This window comes from Limanda limanda, chromosome 1, assembly GCF_963576545.1.
Source record: "Limanda limanda chromosome 1, fLimLim1.1, whole genome shotgun sequence".
Taxonomy (NCBI): domain Eukaryota; kingdom Metazoa; phylum Chordata; class Actinopteri; order Pleuronectiformes; family Pleuronectidae; genus Limanda; species Limanda limanda.
The window spans coordinates 1135883-1155006 of NC_083636.1; the positions used below are offsets into that span (position 1 = coordinate 1135883).

General features: G+C 44.0%; 3 protein-coding genes across 4 annotated transcripts in view; 1 reads left to right on the plus strand and 2 right to left on the minus strand.

Moving 5' to 3' along the window:
* LOC133007326 (cGMP-dependent protein kinase 1-like) overlaps window positions 1-8308 on the minus strand; it is a 10102-nt gene extending 1794 nt beyond the window's left edge. The window contains exons 1-15 of the mRNA XM_061075725.1: window positions 8268-8308; window positions 6620-6876; window positions 6157-6295; window positions 6001-6067; window positions 5817-5916; window positions 5029-5142; window positions 4159-4264; window positions 3976-4039; window positions 3811-3888; window positions 2595-2689; window positions 1761-1826; window positions 1596-1670; window positions 1067-1163; window positions 810-949; window positions 628-717 (exon numbers count right to left, since the gene is read on the minus strand). Of these exons, the coding sequence (XP_060931708.1) occupies window positions 628-717; window positions 810-949; window positions 1067-1163; window positions 1596-1670; window positions 1761-1826; window positions 2595-2689; window positions 3811-3888; window positions 3976-4039; window positions 4159-4264; window positions 5029-5142; window positions 5817-5916; window positions 6001-6067; window positions 6157-6295; window positions 6620-6876; window positions 8268-8308 (1529 nt within the window). The remainder of the gene's footprint in view (window positions 1-627; window positions 718-809; window positions 950-1066; window positions 1164-1595; window positions 1671-1760; window positions 1827-2594; window positions 2690-3810; window positions 3889-3975; window positions 4040-4158; window positions 4265-5028; window positions 5143-5816; window positions 5917-6000; window positions 6068-6156; window positions 6296-6619; window positions 6877-8267) is intronic.
* A 57-nt stretch (window positions 8309-8365) lies between these two features.
* LOC132998042 (EKC/KEOPS complex subunit Lage3) lies at window positions 8366-10148 on the plus strand. Its single transcript, XM_061067529.1, has 3 exons — window positions 8366-8446; window positions 9444-9572; window positions 9666-10148. The coding sequence occupies exons 1-3, from the start codon at window positions 8376-8378 to the stop codon at window positions 9778-9780; spliced, it is 315 nt and encodes a 104-aa protein (XP_060923512.1). The 5' UTR covers window positions 8366-8375; the 3' UTR covers window positions 9781-10148.
* A 618-nt stretch (window positions 10149-10766) lies between these two features.
* On the minus strand, window positions 10767-15892 carry wdr45 (WD repeat domain 45). 2 transcript variants are annotated; one of them, XM_061067519.1, is made up of 12 exons: window positions 15787-15892; window positions 15596-15615; window positions 15448-15543; window positions 14765-14839; window positions 14574-14678; window positions 13383-13488; window positions 13205-13299; window positions 13035-13114; window positions 12750-12958; window positions 12565-12666; window positions 12314-12459; window positions 10767-11331 (listed from the first exon to the last, which is right to left on the minus strand). In XM_061067519.1, exons 3-12 carry the CDS (start codon window positions 15494-15496, stop codon window positions 11222-11224), a joined length of 1077 nt encoding a protein of 358 aa, XP_060923502.1. In that variant the 5' UTR covers window positions 15497-15543; window positions 15596-15615; window positions 15787-15892; the 3' UTR covers window positions 10767-11221. The 2 variants fall into 2 exon arrangements, with proteins under 2 accessions (XP_060923502.1, XP_060923499.1); XM_061067516.1 differs by lacking the exon at window positions 15596-15615 and having other exon boundaries at window positions 15448-15595.
* Window positions 15893-19124: the final 3232 nt, after the last annotated feature.

Consider the following 19124-nt stretch of genomic DNA (forward strand, 5'->3'; position numbering starts at 1 on the left):
GCTATTATATTGGTATAATTACTATCATATATAAATATATTTTATGTTATATTATATACTATATATACTGTACTATTTTTATATACTGTCTAACAATAACATTACCATCATATCATCAGTACTATTACCATCATCTTGCCACTGCACCTTATCTACCTATTTATCTTGTGTTTCTGTTTTTATTCTTTCTACCACAATATTTTTTATTTTATTCTATTGTATTGTATTATCTATCTATCTATCTATCTATCTATCTATCTATCTATCTATCTATCTATCTATCTATCTATCTATCTATCTATCTATCTATCTATCTATCTATCTATCTATCTATCTATCTATCTATCTATCTATCTATCTATCTATCTATCTATCTATCTATCTATCTATCTATCTATCTATCTATCTATCTATCACTTTGATTATTGTTAATAAATTGATTCTTTAGAGAAAATGTCCTTTTAAAGCCAGATTCACAAATTAAATTGTTATATTGTTTTTGACATCACGTAAAAACCCAAAGAGTTGAATTGATAATCTGTTCACCGACAAATCACTTAGCAACAGAACCAGTTCAGCAGTTGAACTGGTTTCCCGGGGTCACGTGACGTGTCAGTGGGAACCGACCTGTCTCTCAGCAGCGTCCACAGCTCTCCTCCCAGACACGCCTCCAGCAGCATGTACAGGTACTTGGCGTCTCTGAAGGTCCGGTACAACCTGCACAGGGATGAAGAGTGGGTTTGATGAAGAGGAGCATCCTGGGAACGAGAATAGATCCTGCCTGACGTCAGACTCCTACAGCGTCTGACCTGATGATGAAGGGGCTGTGAGCCTCCATCATGATGCGGCGCTCCGACAGGATGTGGCCCTGCTGGCTGGTGTCCAGGATGTGACGCTTCTTCAGAACCTTCAGGGCGAACGAGCGACTGGGATCCGTCTTCAACTGCAACTGAACACACAACACACACACACACAGGCTCAGAGAGAGTCTGCAGATCACCGGCTGCTACGTGCACACACACACACACACACACACACACACACACACACACACACACACACTGACCAGCTCCACACGGCTGAAGCCTCCCATCCCCAGCGTGCAGATGACGCTGAAGTCGCTGAGCGAGACGCTGCCGAAGAAGTCGGCCTCGGCCTGCAGCCTGCAGAGGAGACAAGAGGAAGAGGAACAGAAGACACGAAGAAGAAACTCACTCAGACCTGACGTGTTCTTCAACTAACATCATGTGCCTGAAAGATCTCATCTTCATTCACAACGTGTCACTGACAACAACTGATCACTATCACATCAGTGTGTGTTATTACAAAATGATTTGTGCGTTGTCATTTAAAATAAGAAAGAAACAAGAGACTCTGACCTGACAGTTCATATTCAAACTGTAATGACCTGTTTTAATAAAATAACACAACCACATCAAACCACCTGAGGTCGTTTGAGGTCGTTTGACCTTTGCTCTCCTGACCTGTCAGGAGAGTAGACTGGTTACGTTGATTTGCTTAAAAACAGAAGAACGTTGGTTCGATTTCCTGACTGTTACACAAACCTGTAAACACACAAACTGTGTTGAACTCACTTTGCTTCGACCTCGTTGTCGTCGCTCGGCTTGTTGTTGACATCGTCCAGTCCTCCAATCAGCTGCTTGAAAGACCTGAGACACAAACAAACCAGTTTCCTTCAACCAGCGACTCCAGCTCCGTGAAGAATGTGATGTTCCTGGTGAACGAGGAGAAACACTGACTCTCTGTCGATGACCAGACACGTGACGTCTCCCACGGCCGTGACGCTGGCTGTACGCACGTCCTCCCTGAACACACACACACACACACACACACACACACACACACACAAACACACACACACACACACACACACACACACACACATGAGAGGGACATGGAGCTACTGTTCAACTGCTGTTCTGACTTCAGAAACTTACAGAATATGAAACAAGGAAATGTTTGGACAATCTGAAGTGGGACATAGCTGTTAATATTGAGGTGATATAATATATAGTAATTGTTGATTTTCAATCATGAATACTGACGTCTGTAAATACACACTTAAACATATTTCCCATATTATAACACTCATTCTTGCCAGAAGTGCCTTTTAAGTACTTAATGCTTTATGTACTAATTTCTAGAGTTTTGGAGACAGTAATGTATAGTAATGTATACGATGGAGACAGTAATGTTTGGCTAGGTTTAAAAAGAAACAGCACCCCAAGGTTCTGCAGTTGCATCTGGGGACTTAAAAATGTACATTTGTTAAAAACAAATTTGCCACCAGGGGGCGATCAGCTGTCATTTCCATCTTAAAAATGTACATTTGTTAAAAACAAATGTACATTTTTAAGTCCCCAGATGCAACTGCAGAACCTTGGGGTGCTGTTTCTTTTTAAACCTAGCCAAACATTACTGTCTCCATCGTTCCAGCTAGTGACTGTGACTGAAGCCGAACTTCAGTATGGTCATGACTCAAACACTCCACTAGAGGTCACTGTAAGCTGCACCTGAACAGGTCACTTTCAGAGTGTTACCATGTTGTGTTAGAGTCTGAACATGTGTCTCACCCTTCCAGCGCCTGCTCTCCAAACCAGTCGCCTTTAGAAAGACTCTTCTCCAGCAGCAGCTCGTCGCCGGCTGCGTTCTGCTGAGACACCTTCACCTGATGACATGACACAGCACAAAGTTTGGTGACTCAGCGCTAAAAATAAAAGGCTCTCAGCTCCTCACTCCAACTGTGAGTGTGAGTGAAGTGAGGCAGGAATAACAGCTGTGTGGGAAACAGTGAAGAGTTTCCTGTGTGAAGTCAGCGTGTGGTGAGGCTGCTGCTAATATACACATATTTATACATGTGTACATGTTATAATTATTATTATTATATTACTATTATTATATATACTGTTGCTGCCATTGTTACTATATACTGCTATTATATTGGTATAATTACTATCATATATAAATATATATTATGTTATGTTATATTATATACTATATATACTGTACTATTTTGATATACTGTCTAACAATAACATTACCATCATATCATCAGTACTATTACCATCATCTTGCCACTGCACCTTATCTACCTATTTATCTTGTGTTTCTGTTTTTATTCTTTCTACCTCAATATTTTTTATTTTATTTTATTGTATTGTATTTTATTGTATTCAAATATACCGGCTGCTATGACGACTTAATTTCCCTTCGGGGATGAATAAAGTAATCTATCTATCTATCTATCTATCTATCTATCTATCTATCTATCTATCTATCTATCTATCTATCTATCTATCTATCTATCTATCTATCTATCTATCTATCTATCTATCTATCTATCTATCTATCTATCTATCTATCTATCTATCTATCTATCTATCTATCTATCTATCTAACGATGACACATCTGCTAACATGGAGGAGGCGGGGCTTATGAGCTGTACTGCAGCCAGCCACCAGGGGGCAATCAGCTGTCATGTCCATCTTTACTTACAGCTCATCATTTAACCCAATGACTATAAATCCAAATAAACAAGGCGTCTCCTCATCTTTCCGTTGTACGACAATGAAGCTAAAATATACGAACGCTGCCACCTTGTGGTGACGACGTCATTCACAGTCAGTCAGTGGAGTCGTGCAGTCGTGATCGTGGAGTCCTGGTATTGAGGTTTAAATGTGACTTTTTTATATGATTTGAAATGATTGTTAATGTTTGACATTGACTTCTAGAGTCCCTGATGGTTGTTCTCCTCATGCTCCTCCTCTCGTGGTTGTTGTCTTCCTCACCTGTCCTTCGCTGATGATGAAGAACGTGTCTCCGGTGGCTCCCTGACGGATAATGTAATCACCTTCGCTGTAATGAGTCTGAGCAGAGAGATGCACGTGAATCATCAGATCTACAGACGGCAGGACAGATAGTGAGAGAGTGTCAGAGAGCAGAGGAATCATCACCTCCTCCAGGACGTCAGCCAGTTTACTGAGGACGTCCTCAGGTAGAGACTGCAAGGAGGGAACACTGGGAGGAGGGAGGAGGAGGAGGTGGAGGAGGAGGAGGAGGAGGAGGGAGGAGGAGGTGAGTTAGGAGACGTGAGTCGTTGTTATGAGAACAACAGGGAGGAGATGTATGAGCTGTACCTGCGGAGGAAGTCTGTGTACTGGGAGAGTTTGATGAGACCAGTCCTCATCATGATGGTCTGGAAACCCTGACGGTCGATCGCCCAGAGCTTGATGTCAGTTAGAGCTAAAGAGGGAGAGAGAGAGAGGGAGAGAGAGAGAGAGAGAGAGAGAGAGAGAGAGAGAGAGACTTGTTTTTATAAACTCCACCAAGAAGGTCACGTTGGTTTGAGTCTTTGTCAGAAAGATTATAGAAAAACATCTGACGAATGTGTGTGTGAGGATGTGATTTGAGTCAGAGAGGCTCGAGGATTGTGTGTGTGTGTGTGTGTGTGTGTGTTTGTGTGTGTGTGTGTGTGTGTGTGGGTGCAGCTTGATTGAATTAAAGAGATGAAGAGTTGGTGCCATGAACTCAGCTCGGCAAGGGACAGTTCAATACTTGGAATTTTAATCTGTTATTTTTCATTTTAAAAGAAAAAATACAGGTTCGTACAGAATTCACACAATGTCACTTTATTTGTGTAGTGTGTGTGTGTGTCTGTGTGTGTGTGTGTGTGTGTGTAGTGTGTGTGTGTGTCAGATGAGAAAAGGGCCCTGAGCAGTGAAGATGTTTGTGTTTGACCTTCATCGGTTTTTTCTTTTTGTCGGTGGATGAATAAATTCTGCTGCGTTGTTACAACTCGTCCACGACTGAACTCGTTTCCTCTCAGCGTCGAAGGAGCAGAGACCTTCACTGGTTTATCAGCTGAGGATTCATGTGACTGCTCCGACTCGGAGGAGAGAAGGTGCTCATGTCACAGCTCTTTGACCAAGACGTTTCCAGCAGGTGTGGGGAGAAGCTGTGTGGGAATCGAACCCGTGTGATGAGCATGTGTGTGTGTGTGTGTGTACCTGTCACGGTGGCGGTGCGGGTGCAGTTGTACAGGATGGCGAGCTCTCCGAACACTTTTCCTGGGCCGATGGAGCAGAGTTTCTTCCCTTGTTTGGTCACCTGCACTTTCCCCTCTGTCAACACACAGGCGGGTTTCACTCATCAAGGAAAACTCAACAAACACAAGTTGTTATTTGGACTCAGATCTTTGTTTGAGGCTCAAGTGAAAATTCTTCTTCCAACTTGGAACCAGTTCCACTCAGGTTGCATATGACTGTGACCTTTGACCTCTGAAGTCTAATCAGTTCACGTTTGTGTCTAAATGAACATTTGTTCCAATTTGAATAGATTATTTTGCTAAATGACATGTAGAAAATACTTTATTATATCATATATTTTATTATATTGCAGCAGGACTGCTTGACATACCATATTGAAGTTATCCTTCAAAATGTTTACCCTCATCAATGCTGCTAAAACCTTTCTCCCGATGATGTTTTCCTTCACTTGACATCTGTGTCACTTGTGTCCGTCCTGGGAGACGGATCCTCACATGTGTCTCTCTGAGGTTTCTACATATTTGTACCTGTTAAAAGGGTTTTTAGTAGTTTGTCCTGACTCTTGTTGAGAGTTAAGGACAGAGGATGTCTCACCATGTTAAAGCCCTATGAGACGAATTGTGATTTGTGAATATGGGCTATACAAATAAAATTTGATTGATTGATATCTTTTATGCCATTTAAATGACGTATCAGCGCCCTGAGCACAGTTTCCACCTGACTCTGAGGGACAGAGACGTGTGTCTTACCCTCGAGGACGTAGACCGTGGAGCCGTCGTCTCCCTCCTGGATCACACAGCAGCCTTTGGTCAGGCTGGTGGGACTCATGCACTCCATGATGGTGAGGATCTGCACACACCAGCCCACACGTCAGCAGCTGTTTACCATCACACACACACACACAGGGGGGGGGCAGCACAGATGTGTCCTCACCTGCCCGTGCTCCAGATGTTTCATGAAGTCGTTGTCCATTAGCGCCCTCTGGATCAGCTCACTGGATCTGCAGGTACACAACAATAGAGGTCAAAAAGGTCAACCTCTGTGTGTGTGTGTGTGTGTGTGTGTGTGTGTGTGTGTGTGTGTACTCACTCTTTGGACTTGCAGTAGCTGGTGAGCGTGACGTCACTGAGCTGCGACGGGTCCAGCGCTGACGGCTCGGCTGAGATCGCCTGCCTCTTGGTTCGCTGCGGCTCGTCGGGCGCCGCCGGGTTCGTCAGCGCCGCTCCGTCTGGAAACATCCAGAGACCACGGTGAACATCTGTCGGCTACAGACTGGAAATAAACACGGGCGACATGACGCCTCCCTAAAGTGGAATTAACTCATCACCATCGCCCCCTGGTGTCCGGCTGCAGTATAAGTGATAAACCTCCTCCATGTTAGCAGATGGGACACGAACCAAACTAATACATCAAAGTAGATGTTAAATAAATGTTTGTCAAAGATGGTTTCTGTCATCGTTAGGTAGCAAAAGAATATTTCACTTAAAGTCTACTACAGAGATAAATTCCATATAGCCCCTCCCCTCTTATATCCTGCTTCCTGGTTCCACACCTGTGCCCGCCCTCTCTGCAGCGAGGGGCGTGTTCTGCGACGGCCTGCGGTGCCGGTCCATCTCCAGCTGCAGCTGCCGGATCACATCGTCCTTGGTGTCCAGCTCCAGCTCCAGCTCGTCGATGAGAGCGTCTCGCTGCCGCAGCTCCTCGATCTTCAGCTGCAGAGCCAGCTGCAGGTCCCGCAGGGTCCCGCCCCCTTTGGACACGGCCATGTGGACGAGCATCCACGGGTCAGCTGGAGAACTGATGTGATGTCTGGAGATGAAGTTCATGCACAGGAAACGTCAGATTACACTCACCTTAATGAGGTTAATGAAATAAAGAGGAAGAAGCCCAACAGAATTCACCACCAGGTAGAAACAGAATTCATCAGGAGGTTTTTCACATCATATCTAGAAGCTTGATGCCATGGTGACGACTCATAGGACTGAATGATCTGCTGAGTTTCCTGCAGGAGATAGAAACTTCCACGATAGAGCTGCACATTGTGTGTTTTCATCTTTTATTCAGTAAAGAGTTGCAGAAGAAAAGAGGTCGCTGATCAGATGAGCACATTCACACCTGCAGACTTCATATCGTGTTCAAGCGACGAAAAAACATGATGTGTGAGGTCAATGTCACCTTTGACCTTTGACCACCACACTCCTACAAATCATTTTCGAGTCCAAGTGAACGTTTCTGCCAAAGTTGAAATAAATTCTTCACGGTGATTTTGAGAAATTGTTTTTTCACGAGAAAACAAACCGGAGAGAAAACACAAAGTGACATAACAGCTGCTACGGCATAAAGTATATAGAGCAAAGTATTAAGTACAGTACCAGTTGTTTATCACAGTAACGACAACCTGTAACGTAACGCACTCACACATTCATCATGTACTCACTTGTTCAGCCCGCAGGAAAAAGTCCGTTGAGGAGAGAGAGAGAGAGAGAGAGAGAGAGAGGGAGAGAGAGAGAGGGAGAGAGAGAGAGAGAGAGAGAGAGAGAGAGAGAGAGAGAGAGAGAGAGAGAGTCTTCTGTCTGTCGTACGCAAATATCTCAAAATATCAATAGATATTCAAACATTACATCGTTTTATAGATGTTCACAGGGAGTCAGTGGATGAGAGAGAGAGAGAGAGAGAGAGAGAGAGATGGTCCTTCAGCAGTGAAGAGGAGGAGGAGGAGTGGGAGGAGGCACAGCTGAGTCTGACAGCACCACTACAAAATAAAAGTCTCACTACGCTTTTATTTTGAAAGTTATAACTATTAATAGTTTTTGTGGTTTAAGGTTACGCAAGTGATAGTGAAATGTGGATTTGGAAATTAGGTGAAATAACATGTGTGTGTCTGATAGTAATAATAATAGTAATTATGATAATTTATATAGCAGCAGCATTTTGAACGAGCTGCAAACAAGTTACTAAAGTTTGATTAATGTATAAAGTGCATGGCAATAATCCATGTTTGAGCTTTTTTAAGTCGGGGAGAGAGAGAACTGATTTAAATTTATGTCGTAGGTGGAAGAAAGAAGAAAGAAACATTTTTTAAATATTTATATTCAAATTTATTTAATTCAATTCCATTTAATAATTTCACGATTGTGTATCAATAGAGTAAATCCACTAACTCTGTATTATTTTACATTTCATGTGGTGATCTGGTTCACCTGTAGTACCGCACTCCGCCGCAGGTCGCAGCAGCGGCCATCATGTCTGTGTTTCACCGCACCGGAAGATGAAGTCACTTCCTGTCCGGTCACTTCAACACAAACAAGATGGCGGCGCCAGGCGGAGAGAAGGAGGATGTTCGCGGGAAAACGAGCCCTGAGCCCGGGAAACTGGAGTTGTATCTTTTTAAAATCAGCCGATCGACGAGACGGAGCGGTGACGTCACAGACGACGTTAACTGTTTCGTATTAATTCATGAAACAGGAGAAATAACTCGATGAGCAGCGGAGGTTCAGTTCCTCTGTGGAACCTGTGGTTTAATCTGTGTTTGTGTACAGTGAGAGGAAGTGAGTTGTGCCGAACTCACGATCAGTACTTCCGGTTCGCAGAGTGTTTCTGAAGGTAAACGCAAAGGTCACCGGGTCATCGTGACACTGACGAAAAGATTAAAACTGAAAGATTCTCAATCAAGTTCTTCTTCAGGAAAGTTGATGGACGTTTAGGTTCATTCCTGCACTGAAGTGTTTACATATATTCACTTATAGTCTAAGTTTAAATTGACTCACCCGCTTCTATATCATTATTTGTGCTTTCAAGTTCTCACTGTCATGCACATTGTGTATTATCTTGAAGGGGGGTGGTTATTTGTAGGCCACAAATACACATTATTATATATAAACTCTAATACAGGCTCAGGGCCCACAGAGAAAAACAACAATACATACATACAATCAATACATTACATAACAATATACAGGGAAAGAAATGCTAAAAAAGGAACTCATGCCAGTGTTCCCAGATCTTGGATGTGTATTTGACCGAGCTGTGGCCACAACTGTCATAAGATTAATTATTAGATTAGTCGAGCGGTCCAGCCGACTCATAAACTTAAACGCTAGGTTCCTCATCAAGGCCATGAAGGTGGTGAGACCCATGTTACAGAACAACTCACTGGCTCTAGTCCTCCTGGGTTTCTTCAGGAGTATCCTAAGACAGTCATTATAGGGTTCAACCTACGCAAGCTCTCCTTCTTGTAGTTCACCCAGAGTGGAGCTCTTCTACTTCGTATCTATCTTTTTATCTTATCTCATAATAAAAGAAGATTGTTTGTCTCAAATCTCAGATATTCCATAAATCATTGACTTCTCCAGAAAGCTTCTTTAACGGTGCTGCAGCTCTCTGGACGTCCCCTTCCCGACGGCTGGAGAAGCCGAGGTCGCTCTCCGCTCGCTGTCCCCGGACCGCGAGCCGAGGAAAGGCGGGATCAGTAAACGCCTCTCGCTGTCCGGCAGCACGTTGTCTGTGTAAGAGACATGAAGCTGCGTCTGTCCTCAGGTTGTCTCTGGTCCCTCTGGTCTCCATCAGCAGCAGCAGCTCACCTTCTCTCTGTGTTTCAGGAGGTGGAGCGCTGACGAAGCCCGAGTTCTCCGAGTGTCTGTGAACTCGTTTCTGGATCATCTGTCACTCGTCGTGGAGACCATGCAGATGTTCGGCCCCCCCGTTTCCCAGTGAAGCTTCTGGACTGATTCACGACTCCCGAGTCTTGGATCTTGGACTTTCCCACAGGACTCGGGTGCGACACCTGGAACAGCTTCAATCTGGAGCTTCATAAAAGACGTCTGAGGAACTGGCAGCTTCAGATCTGACTTCTGGTTTAAAATGAAAGATCTGAATGTTTCCTTGTGGTCGGACCTCAGAGGCCGGGGGTGGGGACTGGGGCGGAGTTTCTTTTGTAAAGATCAGCTCCAGATAATTTTTGTAATTTGTTTCTGCAAGAAAACATTTGATAAAAAGTGTTGAAATTGCATAACAGGCTCCTGTCATTTAAAAATCCAGAGTTTAAATATCTGTGATTGATTATTTCAAAAGTTGCTCACAAGATTTCAGACTTTTTGGTGAAGTTGATTTAAACAAATGATTCTTATGATGTTCAGATGAATTTTAATCATAACTTCAGGAATAATTTATTCTGTATTAAATCACAGCCTAACTTACAATAGTTTTAAACATTGACTTATTGCTGTTTTTAACATAAATATTCAAACCATAAAATCCAATGACAACTCCTCAACCAAGCTGATACCGACACATACCAGCAGGGGGAGCTGTCAGTCAACAACTCGTTTCTCAGGAGAAAGACTCGACAGTTTATTAAAATCTCCTGTTTACACCTAAATAAACACAAAACATCAGAATAACAACTTTCTAAAACAAAACTTTTACCGTAAAACTTCCCTTTCACAATAAAAGCATGAAGTTGCACTGAGAAATTGATTGCAGATTTCCTGTAATAAGTTCAATGACACAAATCTTATTCCTTAATAATATTAACCTGGAATAAATATTCTATGATTCTGAACTAGTAGACTTTAGACATTTTTGTCTAGATGCAGCAGCCTAGTTTGCTCTAGCGTTTCTCCCCACCTGACTGCAGGGGGCGCCATCTCTGTTGACAAGTAAAGCATTTGATCTTTTTGACAAACAGACAAGTAACAATCTCTTATTTCTTAAAAAAAGACTTTATTTTCAGTGTGACTTCAATTATCTCACAAACACAAAAAAGAACAGAAGCTCGACATCCACTTATTACCTCATCTTACCAACAATCGCATATAATTTTACACTTTTATCTTTGTCTGGATTTCATGGCTTTTGTGTTTTATTGTGAAGCACTTTGTGACGTCCGCTCTTCAAAGCAGCGACACACACACTTGTGATCTGAAGTCGACGAACACTCCTCGTGGACATTAACGTCAACTTGCATCTTGAATATTAAAAAAATAATTTAGAGTTTTCAATAAAGTGACAGACTCATAGAAATCTGTATTCCTAGTAACACTGCTTCCTCCTGTAGAAATGATCACAAACACAGGACTTGATGAAACTTCAGCATCACGTCTGAGCGTCTCCACCACGGGACACTTCGTCCTCCACGTGTCCAGGAGCCGGGTCCTCAGAAGTCGTCGTCATCACAGATGTCCAGATACACGTCGAAGGCTTCGCGGTTACAGTTCCCATCGGGCGTGAACACGTACTTGTGGAAGGTTCCGTCCACACAGATCGCTGCGAGAGGAGAAATGGATTCAGGTTAGAAAGGGAGCTGTGATTGGCTCAGTAACGACTGGTTATGGAAAATGTTTCCAGTCATCCATCAAATAATTTCAGAGACTTTTATACACAATTAGGGTTGCAAAATTCCGGGAATATTCAAAGTTGAAAACTTTCCATGGGAATTAACTGGAAATGTTGTGGGTAATTTATACTAACTGTATTTACCTTGTCATAAAAAGACATAAATATAAACATTTTGTTGTGTCATAGGCTGATTTGAGCCCTGAGGAAACTTTGGGCACTTGACTATATGCTTCTGCATCGTTGTGTCATTCTTAACATAGGTCTTTGCACAGTATTTGCAAATGTACACAGCCTTTCCTTCTACATTGGATGAGGTGAAATGTCTCCACACATGAGAGAGTGCACGTGGCATTGTTCTGTAGAATAAGATGAGAACAAAGTTTGTAAAAAAACACTAATGCAATGCCAGAGATATAAATAGTTAGACAAACTATTGGAATCGTCTGTAAACATATTTTACAATTGATGGATAAATGAATGGAAATAGTCTAGATGAACAGATGAACAATCCTCAATCAGCATGCTAATATATTTTCCCAGTAATATCATGGAAACTTACCTGACTAGTCCTTCACTCTACAGCAGGCCTCAATAGCCCTGCTGTAGAGTGAAGCATGCTGGGAGTTATCTGTGCATGTGATGGAAGAATGACCAGTGGAGGGTTGAAACTCAACGTTCCATACATCTTTAAAATACAGTTTTGAATGATGTTTGTATTGCTCAGCGTTTAATTTGCATAGTTTTTTTTTTTTTCAAAATTCCCGAGCTTAATATTCCCGTGGAAAGTTTCCGGAAATTTACCGGAAACTGTCCGCCCCTTTGCAACCCTATACAAAACAATATCAAACAAATTGTGACTGAACTGAAAGTTTCAACAGAAGAAGATCAGAGTGTTTTCTCGTTTCCTCACCGATGACGGAGTTGACGTTCTTGGACGTGTTCTTTCCGAACGCACAGATACAGGCACATTCAGCCGGGACCGTGAAGCTGGCCAGCGACCACTGGCTGTCCACGTACTGACCAATCACAGGCCCCACCTTCCCGACCCGAGCCAGGCTGGTGAGAGGAACAGGAGCAGAGAGTCACGTGAAACAAGAGCAGTTCTCATGGACAGGTCAGAAGCAGAGCGGTTGGGGGGGGGGGGTGGGGGGTTAGTCTTACGCAGAGCGACGGTTCAGTTTGGTGTCTTTCAGCGCAAAGATGTGAACTGTGCCTTTGTCACTGGAGGCGCAGAGGAAGGACGAGTCGTGACTGAAGTTGATGCTGAGGAACAGAGATAGTAGTTAAGACCAGAGGAGAAGGTGCAGCTGACCAATCACAGCCCCAGAAACCCAGCGTGCTAGTACCAGTAGAGCGTGGCCGGGTCGGTTCCTCTACGGAGCTCCACCAGCTTGTCTCTGGAGGTGGTGTCGAACAGGCGGATGAGCGTTCCCTTACGAGACGCCGACGCCGCCACGCTGCCTGGCTGGTTCAGAGCCACGCAGGCGATCTCGCTCTGGTGGGCGTTGATGGTGAAGGGGGCGGAGGATGTTCCAGGTTTGGTGTTTGACAAATCCTGAAGAAAACAACCTTTATTTTGACATTTCTTCAAGTTTGAACGACTGAGGCGTTTTGGTTAGAAGTGAACTTACGACCAACTGCAAGCTGCCGCATTTATGACCTGGGAACACCAGCAGCTGCTTCTCCAGACTGGGACACAGATCACACAGACCTGGAGGAGAGAGAGAGAGAGGTGTGCACCAGAGGACGATCGATTAACAGACCGAGACTCGTATCACACAGGAGAGAGGATCTCTGTTACCTTTGGGGTTGTCTCTGGTGTCAAACTCAAACAGTTTGACCGGGTTGTCTGGGAAGCTGTACACGTAGATCCTGTTCTTCAACACGATGATGATCCTGGAACAACCACCGTGAAAGTTACATGTTGTGTAGCTGCACAACAACAAACCACAGGAGGAGCGGCTCGGACTCGGACTCACTTGTCGTGCCTCATGCGAACGGCCAGAACCGGTTTGGTGAAGGTGAACTCCAGCACCAGCTTGTCCTTGGGGTCACGTGCCTCTCGAGCGTCGTCCCAGATCAGAACTGAAATCAAACTGAGACGTTAGATCACATGAAACCAGTGAGCATGACGGCTTCATATGTTCTGCATCAGAACAGAGATCAATGAATTTCTAATGCGTGTTTTTTGAACATCACTGAGTTCACAGGAAACTAGGCTGCTTTTATTTTGACAGAACAGAAGCTGATAACTAAATTTATAGCTGCTTTCATTGTTCTGTCAAAATAAAAGCAGCTTAGTTTCCTGTGAACTCAGTGATGTTTCCTGCTTCTCCTTCCTCTTCTCCATCCTTATCACATCAAGTAACTCTTATCTCATCAGTACATGTTTCTAACTTCCCCGGAGTCCCTGTGCCTTATCACCCGATGATGCAGGACCACAGCTGTGTCCACATCATCATGGATTACGATTTGTGGATCGCGTATCACAGGTCACAATGGTGGATCCAGTTCGGTGGATTCTGTATCGTGCCGGCTGATCGAAGTGGTAATGGAGGATCCTTTATCACGTTGGCGTTAGATTATGATGGTGGACCAGGACCGAGGTGGCAGCTGATGATGGATCCTAACTGACACCAGTGGACATAACTGTGGACTATAGTGGATCAGGTCTTGATGCTGGATCATGATCTTGCTGCTGACCAGAGACTATGATGCAGCAGGACTGCTTCACATATAGAATTGAAGTTATCCTTCAACATGTTTCCTCTCATCATTGCTGCTAAAACCTTTCTCCTGATGATGTTCTCCTCTACACATCTGTGTCACTTGTGTCCGTCCTGAGAGACGGATCCTCACATGTGTCTCTGAGGTTTCTACGTGTCTTCACCTGTTAAAAGGGTTTTTAGTAGTTTGTCCTGACTCTTGCTGAGGGTGAAGGACAGAGGATGTCTCACCATGTTAAAGCCCTATGAGACAAACTGTGATTTGTGAATATGGGCTATACAAATAAAGTTTGATTGATTGATACAAATGTCCCTGAGTCCCTGTGACACTGAAGGAATCATTCAAACAGGATCTGAATGTTCTGCATGTTTAATAAACCTCTTTGTTTAGAACAGTTTGAAATAACATCCAGTCTGAGGTGAAAGGTCGTTTCATTCACTCACCAGATATTTCGGAGAACTTTGGGTTGACTCCTCCCCCGACCACGGCCAGCAGGTTGGACCGGTGCAGCATGGAGCAGAGCGCCACGCTGCCCACCTGCTCGTGGTCTGAAGCACAACACAAACACACAACTCATCTTTAGTGACGTGAGTAGGAAACAGGAAGTGCTGCAGCAGCCGGGCGACGCACTCACCCAGGTGACCCTTCTCCATCAGAGGCTCCACGTTATAAATCCTGACGCCCGTCTCCATCGCACAACAGAAACAACCTGTGACAAAACACACAAAGACACAATTTAGACACGTTTATTCACAGGCAGCGGTGAAGTGACAACAAATCACAACACGCTGGACAGGCTTTAGATCATTATATTGTTTTGATGGAGTTCTGAGATTTGGAGATATTCTGCTTCAATAACATGTTTTAATCTCGTACTTGTGAATAATGTCAAATACACATTTGTGTGTAGTTTTAAATCAAAACAAATATAATTATACAACATTTTCTCTGATGCTCTGAGGAAGAAATCTCCCCCTCAGTTTGATTCTGTACAGAATCACAACAAATACACTTTAAACCCTTTAGCTCCAATATGACAACACAATGAAACAAGTTCATTTCATCTGATTTGTGATATTAATTCAGGCTTAACTTGGATATTTGCTGTTTTCATACTTGAACTTTAATTTATTTTATAAAAACTTATAATAAAAACTAGTTTTGCTTTCTTCCTGTTGGATGAAGTGACCCTGTTTCAAATCTTTGTTGATTCTTAACACATTCTTATAACAGTCTAGTCTTATATAAACTTGATTTGACTGTATTATTTATTAATCTTGTGGTTTGATGAAGTTCAGAGTGAAACATGGAACTGACTCTGGTCCTGGTTGAACTGGAGGCTGTTGACTCCTCTCTGCTGAGCCATGGCTGCGGATCCACCGGAACCAGTCCGTTACTGGTGGATCCGGGGACCTGGACCGGGACCTGGGACCTGGGACCGGGACCTGGGACCGGAACCTGGGACCTGGGACCTGGGACCGGGACCTGGGACCGGGCAGAGGAGACAACAACAGACTGAATGTTGAGCAACGACCGCTAGCGCTAGCTGGGTTAGCTAGCACAAGTTAGCATCTGAAACAGCGGAATAAACAGAACAGATTTAATATAATAATAATATAACAAGTGACAGATGTTCAGCGTGAACAGATGTTTCACCTGAAGAAGCAGCTGCGAGATTAAAAGACGAAAAACGGAATAAAAACAGAATAAAAACAACGGCAGGACGAGGCTTGTTTTTGTTTTCCTACAGTGACGTCAGACAAGCGTGCTTCCGGTTTTCTTCCTACTTCCGGTTTAATCCAACTTTAAAATAAGATACAAATAAAAGCATATAAACACAGTTTTTAATTTAATGATGATTATAACTTAAATTATACACGAGCTGTCGTTTAATGCATTGTTTTAAAGGCACTTAAATTATGAATATTAATTATATTTTCTAAATATTATTTATTTTAGATACTCTTTCATTTGTTTCTTTTCCGTTGTGGATCTTCTTGAGTCCCATTGTCGGAGAAAACGTTTCATTTGTAATTTGAAATCCTGTAATATATTTATGGTGACAATGAAAAACCCTGGTTGTTTTTACAGTAACACACACATGTTAGATTATTATTATAAGTGTCACATTGTGTTTCCAGTAAATAGTAAAGTTCTTATTCTTTAACATGGACAGAATGATTTAGATGTGAAACTAAATCAGCGACTGATTAATGTGAGATTCACATTATTCTCATATAATCTAATATAAAATTATATATTTATATAACGTGGGATGAGATGAAGACATGGATCTGTTCCTCCTCGGGCGCAGCTGCTCAGGGTCGGGACACGTGGACACTGAAGAAGCTTCTGGACAATCAAGGATGAAGATGTGGTGTAAAATATCAGGATCTGATCTGATTCCATCTGTAACGAGCTGAGTCATGTGAACCTTCTGATCGGCTGTAATGTGATTGTGCAGCTCACAGGAAATCTGCAGCTCCTAATAAACCCTGTTTTCAGACGGATTCATCTTCGTGTAAATATTGCTGATGAATGTGCGGCGGCGAGGAGCTGGCGCCAGGCTCCCGCCATCGCTACAAATCAGAGCTTTTATATTTGTAGAATTAGCTGCTCTGTGTTATTTCCTCAGTAGAAACAGGAGAGTGATCTCCATCTTCTCCATCGTCTCCATCTTCTCCATCGTCTCCATCTTCTCCATCTTCTCCATCGTCTCCATCTTCTCCATCTTCTCCATCTTCTCCATCTTCTCCCCAGAGAATCCATCAGCTTCACAACCAGCAGCTCAGTGCACGACAATACAAAACTGTTCCTTCCTTCCTTCCTTCCTTCCTTCCTTCCTTCCTTCCTTCCTTCCTTCCTTCTCCTTCCTTCCTTATATCCTTCCTTCCCTCTCCTTCTTTCTCCTTCCTTTCCTCTCCTTCCTTCTCTTTCCTTCTCCTTCCTTCCTTCTCTCTACTTCCTTCCCTCTCCTTCTTTCTCTTTCCTTCTCCTTCCTTCCTTCTCCTTCTTTCTCTTTCCTTCTCCTTCCTTCCTTCTCTTTCCTTCCTTCCTTCTCCTTCCTTCGCCTTCCTTCTCTTTCCTTCTCTCGCCTTCCTTCCTTCTCCTTCCTTCTCCTTCCTTCCTTCTCTTTCCTGCCTTCCTTCCTTCCCTCTCCTTCTCTCTCCTTCCTTCCTTCTACTTCCTTGTCTTTCCTTCTCCTTCCTTCCTTCCTTCCTTCCTTCCTTCCTTCCTTCCTTCCTTCCTTCCTTCCTTCCTTCCTTCCTTCCTTCCTTCCTTCCTTCCTTCCTTCCTTCCTTCCTTCCTTCCTTCCTTCCTTCCTTCCTTCCTTCCTTCCTTCCTTCCTTCCTTCCTTCCTTCCTTCGCCTTCCTTCCTTCCTTCCTTCCTTCCTTCCTTCCTTCCTTCCTTCCTTCCTTCCTTCCTTCCTTCCTTCCTTCCTTCCTTCCTTCCTTCCTTCCTTCCTTCCTTCCTTCCTTCCTTCCTTCCTTCCTTCCTTCCTTCCTTCCTTCCTTCCTTCCTTCCTTCCTTCCTTCCTTCCTTCCTTTCTTCCTTCCTTCCTTCCGTCTCCTTCCTTCTCCTTCCTTCTCCTTCCTTCCTTCCTTCCCTCTCCTTCCGTCTCCTTCCCTCTCCTTCCGTCTCCTTCCTTCTCCTTCCTTCCTTCTCTCTCCTGCCTTCCTTCCTTCCCTCTCCTTCCCTCTCCTTCCCTCTCCTTCCGTCTCCTTCCTTCTCCTTCCTTCCTTTCTTCTCCTTCCTTCCTTCTCTCTCCTGCCTTCCTTCCTTCCCTCTCCTTCCCTCTCCTTCCCTCTCCTTCCTTCTCCTTCCTTCCTTCCTTCCTTCCTTCCTTCCTTCCTTCCTTCCTTCCTTCCTTCCTTCCTTCCTTCCTTCCTTCCTTCCTTCCTTCCTTCCTTCCTTCCTTCCTTCCTTCCTTCCTTCCTTCCTTCCTTCCTTCCTTCCTTCCTTCCTTCCTTCCTTCCTTCCTTCTCTGTCCTTCCTTCCTTCTCTTTCCTTCGCCTTCCTTCCTTCCTTCCTTCCTTCCTTCCTTCCTTCCTTCCTTCCTTCCTTCCTTCCTTCCTTCCTTCCTTCCTTCCTTCCTTCCTTCCTTCCTTCCTTCCTTCCTTCCTTCCTTCCTTCCTTCCTTCCTTCCTTCCTTCCTTCCTTCCTTCCTTCCTTCCTTCCTTCCTTCCTTCCTTTCTTCATTCCTTCATTCCTTCCTTCTCTCTCCTTCCTTCCTTCTCTTTCCTTCTCCTTCCTTCCTTCCCTCTCCTTCCTTCCTTCCTTCCTTCCTTCCTTCCTTCCTTCCTTCCTTCCTTCCTTCCTTCCTTCCTTCCTTCCTTCCTTCCTTCCTTCCTTCCTTCCTTCCTTCCTTCCTTCCTTCCTTCCTTCCTTCCTTCCTTCCTTCCTTCCTTCCTTCCTTCCTTCCTTCCTTCCTTCCTTCCTTCCTTCCTTCCTTCTCTTTCCTTCGCCTTCCTTCCTTCCTTCCTTCCTTCCTTCCTTCCTTCCTTCCTTCCTTCCTTCCTTCCTTCCTTCCTTCCTTCCTTCCTTCCTTCCTTCCTTCCTTCCTTCCTTCCTTCCTTCCTTCCTTCCTTCCTTCCTTCCTTCCTTCCCTTCCTTCCTTCCTTCCTTCCTTCCTTCCTTCCTTCCTTCCTTCCTTCCTTCCTTCCTTCCTTCCTTCCTTTCTTCCTTCCTTCCTTCCGTCTCCTTTCCTTCTCCTTTCCTTCTCCTTCCTTCCTTCCTTCCCTCTCCTTCCGTCTCCTTCCCTCTCCTTCCGTCTCCTTCCTTCTCCTTCCTTCCTTCTCTCTCCTGCCTTCCTTCCTTCCCTCTCCTTCCCTCTCCTTCCTCTCCTTCCGTCTCCTTCCTTCTCCTTCCTTCCTTTCTTCTCCTTCCTTCCTTCTCTCTCCTGCCTTCCTTCCTTCCCTCTCCTTCCCTCTCCTTCCCTTCCTTCCTTCCTTCCTTCCTTCCTTCCTTCCTTCCTTCCTTCCTTCCTTCCTTC